General features: G+C 37.2%; 1 protein-coding gene across 1 annotated transcript in view; it reads right to left on the reverse strand.

Moving 5' to 3' along the window:
- Window positions 1-5,946: 5,946 nt before the first annotated feature.
- Window positions 5,947-12,131, reverse strand: part of SELENOF (selenoprotein F) — a 70,629-nt gene continuing 64,444 nt past the window's right edge. The window contains exons 4-5 of the mRNA XM_044238630.1: window positions 9,154-9,203; window positions 5,947-6,790 (exon numbers count right to left, since the gene is read on the reverse strand). Coding sequence (XP_044094565.1) covers window positions 6,659-6,790; window positions 9,154-9,203 — 182 coding nt within the window. The 3' untranslated portion in view covers window positions 5,947-6,658. The remainder of the gene's footprint in view (window positions 6,791-9,153; window positions 9,204-12,131) is intronic.

Consider the following 12,131-nt stretch of genomic DNA (forward strand, 5'->3'; position numbering starts at 1 on the left):
GCACAGGGGAGGCAGGCCTTGGTGTAAGTGGCTCCAAGCTCCACTAGGTGGTGCTGTTTTGCTCCCTGAAGTCTCCAGCGATGATGGGTGGGCATGGTGGCACCCCACTCTCTCTGTGCTGAAAATTTGTGCCCCTACCCTCCACTCTTCAGCGAGCCCTCACAGATCAATCACTCTTGTCTCTCTGGTTTCTGTCAGAACTCTGTTCACCTTGCCCGTTTCCCAGTGTTTTTATCTAGGGTACATGACTGAGCTTTGTGACTGCTTGACCCCTTGGATATAGTGGAAGTGACACCATGTCATATTTGGGCTCAGGCCCTAAGAAATGGGCAGTTTCCACTTCTGCTTGTTTTTGTGTCCTCAGCACAATGTGAGGAAGCTGAAGCTGCCTAATGGAAAGGAATTGCCAGCCAGGGCCAGTTTCCCAGCTGTATGACTGATCATCTTGGAAGTGGATCCTCTTGTCCCAGATGATGGTGGGTGGAGCAGAAATGAGCTGTCCTCACTGAACCCTACCCAAAGCATATATTTGTGAGCAAATCAGTTATGGTTTTAACCCATTAATTTTTTGGAGTGGTTTGTTATGCAGTAAAAGAAACTAGACTAAGATGTTTGGCTGGGATCTGGACTGGGCTTTTGGGGTAAGATCTAGCTAACACCAGGTGGATAGGCAAGGGGTAGAGATGGACAGATATCATTCCATATGGGAAAGAACGAAGAGTTCTGTATTGTTGGACTAAGATGCAGAGAGAAAATATGTGGATTTAAAGGAGACGAGTTTGTCAGGAAAAGACAAATCAGATCATTAAGTCTGGCATAGCTGTGCCTGGATGGCTCAGTCGGTTAAGCATCTGACTCTTGGTTTTGGCTTGGGTCATGATCTTAGGATCTTGAGACTGAGCTCTATTTCAGGCTCTGCAATAGACATGGAGTCTGTGAAATTCTCCTTCTCCCTCTGCCCCTCCCCCTACTCATGTGCATATGTTCTCTAAATCTTAAAAAAAAAAGAAGTCTGGGCTGTAGATGAGAATCCAGACGTTCAAGCCAGGCAAGAATGGAAACACAATTCAGGCCAAGAGATTTAATTTCAAAATCTTGAATGGCAAACAGAATAGTTAGGCCTTCATGATGTGAAAGATTATGAAACAGGAACCAGGGACTTAGAGGTCAAAGGTCTGCGTATAGGAGGAGGTCAAACCAATCCCACGAACTCTAGTACTAGTTACTATAGAGGTGGTGAAAGAAAAGACCATCTTAGATGTTGAGTCAAACAGTTTCAAGACTGGAGCTCCACCAGCTATCAAAGGAAGTAGAACTGAGATTAGTGTTTAAAGATGGCAAGGAAGAATGCCTGAGTGGGGTGTGAAGAATCACTTTCTGTTAGTTCACATAAGCAGTGAATATTTTAATCCACTTAGCATCTATACAAATGAATATTAGACTCATAAAATTTAACATTTATGCTTAGGCTTGTCTTTTTTTGTCCTAAAAGCAAGTTGAAGAGTAATTTTTTTAAAAAGATTTTATTTATTTATTTGACAGATCACAAGTAGGCAGAGAGGCAGGCAGAGAGGGAGGGAGGCAGGCTCCCCACTGAGCAGAGAGCCCGATGCGGGGCTCGATCCCAGGATGCTGAGATCATAACCTGAGCCGAAGGCAGAGGCCCAATCCACTGAGCCACCCAGGAACCCCAAGTTGAAGAGTAACTTAAAAAAAATTTTTAAGGGGGGGAAGGGGAAGAGAGAGAATCTTAACCATGCTCTCTGCCCAGTGTGGAGCCTGACACAGGGCTTGATTTCACAATCCTGACATCAAGACCTGAGCCAAAATCAAAGAGTAGGACCCTTAACTGACTGAGCCGTCCAGACACTCTGGAGGAATAGTTTTAAAAAGGAAGTAATATACAGAGGTTCCTGAAGAGATTATTAGTACTTAGCGAGAGCACAGATAAGGTATTTGTTTACACAGACATAAATGGATATTGGTTGGTTGTTCATGACCTCTAGAGTTGACCATACTGGATTTTATGTTGCCCCTGCTCAAGGTTTTATTCTAAAAGCAACTTAGAATACAGCTGAATTCTTAGGATGACATGTATTAAATCTTCCCAGCCTACCTTCACAACTTCATTTCCTACTACCCTTTCCCCTGCGTTACTAGTTTCCAGATACACTGGCCTTCTGACAGGTATGTGAAGTTTCTAGACTTCCTTCTAAAGTCAGTATCTTTGCACATGTTCTCCCTTCTTACTGGAAGGCACGTTAATTCACACTTCACCTGGATAGCTTCTGTTCGTATTTTAGGCCTCAGTTTAAATACCATATTCTTCAGAGATCTCTAAATTCATTAGTTCCCTTTGTAATTCCCTTCTAGTAACTTTTTCATAATTTTTACCATAATTGCTCTATTTGTGCTTTAATTGTTGGCTTTCACTAGAATGTGACTTCTATGAGACATGGGGACATTAGGCATATATATATAATTTATTTTTTTAGAGGAGTATGTGTGTGAGATGGAGCAGGATGGGGTAGGGTGGGTTAGGTAGAAGGAGAGGGAGACAATCTTAAGCAGGCTCCACGCTAATGCAGAGCCTGCCTTGGGGCTCAGTCTCATGACTCTGAGATCATGACCTGAGCCGAAATCAAGAGTCCAATGCTTAGGGGCGCCTGGGTAGCTCAGTGGGTTAAAGCCTCTGCCTTTGGCTCAGGTCATGGTCTTGGGGTCCCCTGCTCAGCTGGGGGCCTGCTTCTTCCTCACTCCCTGCTTGCCTCTCTACTTGTCATCTCTATCAAATAAATAAAATCTTCAGTTAAAAAAATAAAAAGTCCGATGCTTAACCAACTGGGTGGGTGCCCTGGGGACATTAGTTTTTTTTTAATAACTGAGATTGGAGAAGAGGAAAAGGAAATCCAGTAAGGTGACTGTAGGCAGAAGAGGCAGGTAAAATGGAGAGAATAAAACAGAGCATATAAAGAATTAAACAATTGCAGTCTGAGGACCAGTTAATGGAGGACAAAGTATTTAACACATTTTTAGTAGCCCGTGATGAGTACTCCTATTAATGAGCTATCAGGAAATTTAGGATGTACAGAAATTGGAATCCTGTACATGACTGGTAATGTAAAATGATGTAGCCATTTTGGAAAAGTTTGGCTGTGCCTCTGTGAGTTAAACATAGATAGTATGACTCAGCATTTCCCTTCCAAGTAACAGATCTTAGAGAAATGAAAATATTTCTACAGTCTTGTACCTGAATATATACAGTTGCATTATCTGCAACAGCCCCAAAGTGGAAACAACCCGAGTGATAGTGATGATGGTTGCAAGGCCCTGAATATACTAAAAACACACTGAATTGCATACTTCACGTGGGTTTTAAATGTGAATTGTATCTCAAAAACAAAAATGTAAAGTTATATAATCCATTCTCAGTGCTCACAGTCATTCTATGAAGTTGCAGCACACTGAACTTACAACAGACCATTGCTCTCAGGGGACATATAGGCAGGGTGAAGTTCCTGGAAGCCTCTGGTCACAAAATTTTCGTCAACCTATCTATAGTCTTGTTTTATGTGTTTCTATTTAAAGACCCTTTAATGCATATTGTTCATTTATAATCACTGAACTCATGGCCCACAAGCCATGCCTCAACAAAACTTCACTAAATGCATTTTTTCTGTAAAGTGCATCCTAGCCTTGTTGCTCTTATTAGGAACACTGGACAGCATTTTAGCTCTATACTTGGGGGTCATTTTAAAAGGCTAAATCACCAACATAAAGCACAAAAATGCAAAAAACTAATTAGACTATGAAAGGATACTTATTTACAGCAGGAGAGCTCAAGCAAGGCAGGGTCCCCATTTGACTTTGAGCTGGGAATGTGCTGCACTGAGCGACTCAAGTGTTTTGTTCTGCGCCCATTCACGAACTTCAAAAGTACCCATCATTACAACTGTGGGGTAATAGATAACTTTAACAAGTAGGTGTATTTGTAAATATGGAATTCATGAATAAGAAGTATAGCTTAGTCCTTCTACCAAAAATTTTTTTTTTTTAGGGCTAAACACTCTCTTCATAATGCTACAGATATAAAAGCTGTAGCTGTAATATTTCAGGAGGGGCTAACAGGGAAGAAATAGTTACAGAGGCTGCAGACAATTATTCTTAATAACTGCCTCTGCATTTCTAAATAACCATGTCTCATGTTACTGATTTCTGACAAAGGGGCAGTTTGAAGGTAAAATGTCTGCCAAAAGTCTACTCTGAATTTCTGATCACAAATGCAGGCCTTTTCCTAGAGCAAATCCTCTGTCACCACAGAATATAATTAAAAGGCATTTTACTTTTCAAGTAAAAAATACTTACCTAGTTGTGCTCGTATCTGGAATCCGTACTCCTCCTTCCCATGTATTTGCTTTCTCATATAAGGGAGGGCCAATTTTAACTTCCAAAGTTTTGCAGTATTTGCTTTCACAAGTGGTTGTGTTTTTTTTTTTTTAAATTTTATTATCTTTATTTTTAGACTGGCTTTTAAGCTTCAAATCCTCTTAAAACAGGAAATGTCAGTATTTGTTCATCGTTCCTTTTAGGAGGCTTCTGCCAAATTCAGGAATTTACAGATAAATTAACTGTTTTAAGTTATAAGTAACATTTTGGCAGGGGGAACAAATTTATAAATATCAAGTATTACATATCCCATATTTGTGAACCAGAGTAAGTTTAATCAAATTTCAGAATTGGCCTACAAAATGGCACTTTCTGGATCAGTATTTCTCTCTCATTTGTCTTTTTTTTTTTTTAAGAGGTTTGAGCTGTTCTTTGATTAGAACTGGTAAAAAATAGTTGGAATTGATGGATTAATCTGAGCCTCCCAATTAAAATAGTAGAGCTTGGTGGATAAATGGTTATTCATCAACTCAAAACTTCAAGCTCTATGATACTATGGGGTTCTTTAGCCTCTTTGCTCTCTCATAATAACTTCAATATAATAACTTGAATAGAGTTTTAAGCTTTTCTTTTTTTTTTTTTTTAAACCAATGCCAGCACTCATTTAACTGGCTCTTCCTGCCCAGACAGCAGTCCAATTAGTTTCCTGTGCCAATCCCAGTTTTGAAGTTTCATCCCTTCTATCCTACTGTTCATCTGTAGGTGGTGGCACCTCCTCCCACTGTTTTTCCTACTGTCCCTGACGGGCTTATCCTCCCTCTTGTTCTTAAGTAATAATGGCCACTGGGGATTAGTGCCTCACCATCCAGGGTCTTGTACTATCAAAATGATGGCTCTCCCATTACTCTAAATGACCAAAAATAGATCCTAGTCTGTTTGCCAGGACTTCTCATTGTATTTTATTTTGATTAACCAACTTGCCTAGGGTTTACTCTCTTCATGGCTTTACAAATGTACTTAATTTAAAATAGGAGATAATACAAAATGCTAGCAATAGTAACCAAACTCTTAAAAATATTCTATAAAAACATTTCATGGTAGCATCTTTAAAGATTTCCAAATATCCTTCATTGACAGCTTAATTCTTACTTTTTTATTTTTAAAGTTTCTAGATTAAAAGAGTTTATCCTGAGATTAAGCTGACGTAAGATTAGACCAATATGATAAGAGGTTTAAATGTCCTAAATTCATTTGGATGAATGTTGTTCTTTGTGAACCACCAGACAAAAGGTCAAGCAAGAAAAATCATTTTTAATAGCTCATAAAAATTCTGCATTTTAAAAGCTATTCCTTAAAGGAGATATCAATAAAAAATGCATTCAGGGATAAAAGCACTTTGAGAAACTGCTAGACAACTATAAAGCAATATTAGTTACAATAAGTTTGAAACACTGTAGCCATCTTAACATTCTGGATAAAACAGGGCTTCTATGAAAAAATAAAAACACACTGAGAAATGCAGCATTTTTAAACATGAGAGGACAAATCAGAATTTCAAACTCGATTTTTTGGGAAACTTTATTTATATTTTGATCTTAAAAGAACATTTTTTATTTTTCTGTAAGAGTGGGAAGCACAAAAATTTGCTAAATATCAGATCCACACAAACCCTCCTGAAGGTTTTCTGTGTAGCCTTCATTAATGCAAATCTCTGAATGTTTCACTCTTACTGTAGATCTTGAATCTGTTTTACAATAATGAAGCCATAAAGTTTTACCGCAGCACATTCATTATGAACTGTAACATTTCTATTAAAAGGACAGCCGGAAGAATGAGAAGCAGGCAATCTGTTGAGGCTCAGTGGCTCTTACTTGCTTTGTAGTTCTTGCTGGTGCTTTCAGAGAGCACACAGCACATGCATGGGGCACAGTAGGCATCTCCCTTATTAACCTCCCTAATCTAAAAATCTGTTGTTCATAAAACTGGACAAATTACAAACTATCATTTGCATAATTAGCCAACTCTGTTATGAAGCATTTTGTCAGTGGTACCAACAAATGTGGAAGGAAGGCAATGTATGAGAACTGGGTTTTGTTAAGTTTGCCGACTCCTCAGATACCGCGGGCTACGCTACCACTTCCACTGTTAATGAGATGTTTAATGCCTCACAGAAAGTGATCAAAGGAAGGAAGCAAAACTAAAATATTCTCTAGGTACTGTAATATTTCATCTGATAAAGTAACAAAAGGATAGGACAAAATTGAAGCAAGATTTATATGCGTTCCAACTTTTCACTCAGGAATTCTTCTACACTGTCTGTGTTCCATTTGAGGATGCTTAATTCTTCAGCAATGTTCCCGTTGTCATCCAAAAGCTTTAATACAGGATCGGAACCACGAACATACTACAAAAAGAAGGACATGATTTTTATCTGCTTAGAAAAGCCTTCTCAGCCTCAAGCAAAAGCCCAACAATTCAATCCAGGTTTAGCCAGTTTAAGAGTAATTTAAAAAAGGCTTCTAGATTATAATAGGTGTTACAGGATTTCAAAAAAGGAGAACTAAGTAATTACATTTACCTCTAAAAAGAAACACCTGTTGGTATCGAGACTGTCTGAAATTTAAGGTGATTGAATGTAAACAAATATTTATTTTATACACAACACTCAAAGTCCACATGAGCTTAAAACCTTGAGAAGACAAGTTTAGGATGAGAATGACTGTGCAAGACCACTGCTGGAATAGGCATGCACCAAATTATCAACATTTATACTGAGTTTTGAATTTTCCTTAAGATACATTTTTTTAATTTGTATTTGTAATTAGTTTGTAAGTAGGTTAGACTCTAAAACTTGAGACCCATTAGTTGACCCTAGTAATATCTGACAGGACTGAGCAATTCTAACAGTGACCAACATGATCACTAACAGTGACAAACACGATCCCAATTCATTAAGAAATCAATCAATCTTCAATGCTAACTTAAGTAGAACCACATAACCCAAAAGGCAGCAGTGATGATGAAGGGAGCTTAGAATTTCTTTCAGCAATTTATGCTTCAGTTCTCTAGTTTGTGAACTCTAGCATTTGGTATACTCTCCACCCATTTGCAATGAATACCATTACTACTTAACTATTTTTGATTAGATTATCTATAAGCTATTTTGAAAGATGTGACTGTTCAAAAACTCATTTTAGTCCACAAAAGATAAAAATTTATGTAGAATGTAGCTGTAAAAATCCTCAACAAAACATTATCAAACCTACTAATGCATGAAGGAATTATATACCATGACTAATTTGGATTTATTCCAGGTCTACAAGCCTGGTATAACATTTAAAAATTAATGAATACATCCCCACCAATAGGCTAAGTAAGAAAAATATTGTATCAACAGATGGAGAAAAAGCATCCTGTCATATGCTTCAAGGTGGCTGAATCATGAGGACATCATACTAAGTGAAATAAAGCAGCCATGATAGGATGAATACTGCATGATTCAACTCCTATGAAGTTCTAAAATAGTGGAAATCACAGAAACAAAGCAAAAGAGCTGGGAGGAGGAGAGGGGGAATTAGTGTTTAATGGGTATAGAGTTTGTTCTGCAAGATGAGGAAATTTCAGATCTGCTGCCCAATGGTGAAAAAAAGAAAAAAATATATATGTATATATATGTAACAGCACTGAACTGTATGTTAAAGAATAGTTTCAAAGGTAAATTTAATATTATCACAATTAAAAATTGAAAAAGTGGGCTAAAGAGCTGAACAGATACCCGAAATAAGATCTACAGATGGCAAACAGGCTTATGAAAAGATGCTCAATTAGGGAATGCAAAATAAAACGATTTAATACCATGTACTTATTACAATGGCTAAAATGCCAAGCACTGAAAATATTTAATGCTAGTTGAGGATGGGGAAGCATAGAAACTCTCGTAACTAGTGGGAATACAACATAATACTGCCAATTTAGAAGACAGTTCGAGAATTTCTTAAAGAGCTAAACAATTTTACTATATGATCTAGCAACTGTGCTTCTGGGTAATGAGTAGGTTGAAACCTTATGCCTACACAAAAATGTGTATGGCAGCTTTACTTATAATTGCCAAAGACTGGAAGTGACCAAGATGTCCTTCCATTGGTGAATATGAAAACCATGGTACAACAGAATATTTGTATTATTTATTTCTTATTTTTATTTTTTTTGAATATTCATATTATTTAGTGTTACCAAGAAATAAGCTAAAAGGAAGATATGGAAAGAACCTTAATTGCATACTGCTAAGTTCAAGAAACCATTTGAAAAGGCTACATGCTGTATGATTTCAACCATATGACCTTCTGCAAAAGGTAAACTACAGGGAGTTAAGATCAGTGGTTGCCAGGGGTTAGGAGGAGTGGGTGAGGCAGGAAGAAGTATGAACAGGTAGAGCACAGGAAATTTTTAGGGCAATGAAACTATTCTGTAAGATACTGTAATGGTATATACACTGTATTATATACATTTGGCAAAACTAGAACTATGCCATACAAAAAATTCCAATGCTAATTATGGAATTTAGTTAAAAATGCATCCATATTGGTTTATCAGTTGTACCACATAAGTTCAAGATGTTAATAAGGGAAATGGAGTGGCAAGATACAATGAGGGAGGGGTATATATGGGAACAGCGTACTTTTGGATCAATTTTTCTGTATACCTAAAGTTACTCTAAGGTATTAAAAAAAATACTGGAAAAAAGGAATTCCAATAAAATCCTCTTACCTTGATTTGTAGTCCTCTGAATAGTTTGGGTTTATCACTCCTGACAAAAGCTTAAGAAAAAATTCCAATTATTCACTTCCAAACTCAAGCTAGCTAAAAGATTAATATAAAATGTACAAATACATTCAATAAAACATCAGATCCTATAATCAAAAAACTAAGGAAATTCAAACATATAAATAAATGGAAAGGCATTTCATACTATTCAATGAGAAGAGTTAAGTATTTTAAGATGTTAATTGTTTCAAACTTAATCCAAATCCCAAATTCTAATGGGATTCTGCGGGCCTGGTAGTAAAGCTCTGTGACAAGAGTAAATAATGTAAGAAGTCTGGGTAGTATTTTAGAAAAAGTGAAATATTGGAGGAGAATTTGTTCCACTGTTAATAGATGATGTGATACTGGAATAGAAAAAACTGGTTAGGAAATCAAGAGAGACTCAGTATCTGTCATTGTTTAATATGGTAAAACTATCAAAGGGAAGAAAAGAATGATGTGTGCGCGTGTGTGTGGGTCTGGGGTGTATGTATGAATTATTTAACACACTGGAGAAAACTTGTCAAACTAGTTGGGAAAAATAGGATACAGGTACCTATTTTTCTATCTTGTATCTAAATGAGTTCCAGATGGATTAAGATTTTCAATTCATTCAACAAATATTTACTGCAGACTGAACCGTATGCCAGACAAGAGAGATAAAACTATACAAAACAAGATTCTTGCTCTTACGAAGCTTACAGTCCCGCGAGGAAGAAAGATACTAAACCAGTAATCACACTAATAATTTCAGCTGTGAGAAGTATTACAGAGAAGGTAACATACACAACTTCAATATGGAATATAAAATTCTTCTTCCTCACTATGACCATAGAGTAAATGCTTTATTGATATGCCTATTCAAAAATGAAAACTTCAGGACAGTTAGACACCACTAGAAACAAAATTAAAAGTAAAAATTAAAAGTATAAATGAGGGACCCCTGGGTGACTCAGTTTGTTAAGCAGCTGCCTTCGACTCAGGTCATGATCCCAGCCTTCTGGGATTGAGTCCCACATCGGGCTCCTTGCTCAGCGGGGAGCCTGCTTCTCCCTCTGCCTCTGCCTGCCACTCTATCTGCCTGTGCTCACTCTGTCAAATAAATAAATAAAATCTTAAAAAAAAAATAAAAGTATAAATGATACACTAGGGAAAGTCTCTAACAATGTCTAACAATGTATCAAAGTGCTCATAAATTATTAAATACACAGTAGGTGGACAAATGGACTAAGGACAGGAGGATGTAATGTACAGATATACAAGTAGTCAATAAACATTTAAAATGTTCATTAAAAACCAAATGTCAAAACAATGAGGTATCCTCACTCAGAGTGCCCAAAATTAAAAAGAATATTTAAGGTTAGAGAGGGGATGGAGAGAGGGATTTTCTTGGGGGTTATTTGCGGGAGAAGTATAGACACATTTCCAGAGAGGTGTTTAGCAAAATGAACCCAAAGTCTTAAAATGTACATATTCTTTAAATCTGAAAGTTCCCTGTTGGGTATTTCTTTATTCTGAGGAAATAACTCTAAAATATAATGCAAAGCTATATAAGGTCCTATTAACCACATCTAGAAATTTGGAAAAAATCTAAGTCTGTAAGAAGCTACAGGTAAAATAAGTTAATGTGAACCACACCACAGAATGCATCTAATCATTACAAATTAACCTGTTGGCCTTTTTCAAAGTGCTGGAACAAACAATCCTAAAATTTTTAGTTTATTTTAAGATTTCATTAAAATTTTATGGAACCAGAAAAGACTGAATTGCCAAGGAAATATTGAAAACAAAACAAAACAAAACAAAACTGGGGGCATCACACTGCCTGATTTCAAGCTTTACTACAAAGCTGTGATCACCAAGACCGCATTGTACTGGCACAAAAACAAACACATAGACCAGTGGAACAGAGTAGAGAGCCCAGATATGGACCCTTAACTCTATGGTCAATTTTAGTATATGTGCTGCCGAAGCGAGCACTAACTCTATGGTCAAATATTCTCCGACAAAGCAGGAAAAAATATCTAGTGGAAAAAAGACAGTTTCTTCAATAAATGGTGCTGGGAAAACTGGACAGCTATGTATAGAAGAATGAAACCTGACCATTCTCTTACACCATACATAAAGACAAACTCAAAATGGATGAAAGATCTCAACATGAAACAGGAATCCATCAAAATCCTGGAGGAGTACATAGGCAGTAACCTCTTCAACACTGGCCACAGCAACTTCCTTCAAGACATGGCTCCAACAGCAAAGGAAACAAAAGCGAAAATGAACTTTTGGGACTTCTTCAAGATAAAAAGCTTCTACACAGCAAAGGAAATAGTCAATGAAACAAAGAGGCAACCCATGGAATGGGAGAAGATATTTGCAAATGACACTACAGACAAAGGGCTGATACCCAAGTCTTTAAAGAACTTCTCAAACTCAACACCCAAAAAACAGATAATCATGTCAAAATATGGGCAGAAGACATGAACAGACACTTCTCCAATGAAGACATGCAAATGGCTAGCAGACACATGAAAAAATGTTCATCATCATTAGCCATCATGGAAATTCAAGTCAAAATCACATTGAGATACCACCTTACACCAGTTAGAATGGCAAAGATTAACAAGGCAGAAAACAACAAATGTTGGAGAGGATGTGGAGAAAAGGGAACCCTCTTAAACTGTTGATGGGAAATGCAAGTTGGTACAACCACTTTGGGCAACAGTGAGGAGATTTCTCAAAAAATTAAAAACAGATCTACCCTGTGACCCAGCAATTGCACTACTGGGTATCTACCCCAAAGATACAGATGTAGTGAAATGAAGGGTCACCTGTACTCCAGTGTTCATATAGCAGCAATATCCACAACAGCTGATCTGTGGAAAGAGCCGAGATGCCCTTCAACAGAGGAAGGGGATAAAGAAGATGTGGTCCATATATACAGT

Source organism: Neovison vison, chromosome 2 (assembly GCF_020171115.1).
Source record: "Neovison vison isolate M4711 chromosome 2, ASM_NN_V1, whole genome shotgun sequence".
NCBI lineage: Eukaryota > Metazoa > Chordata > Mammalia > Carnivora > Mustelidae > Neogale > Neogale vison.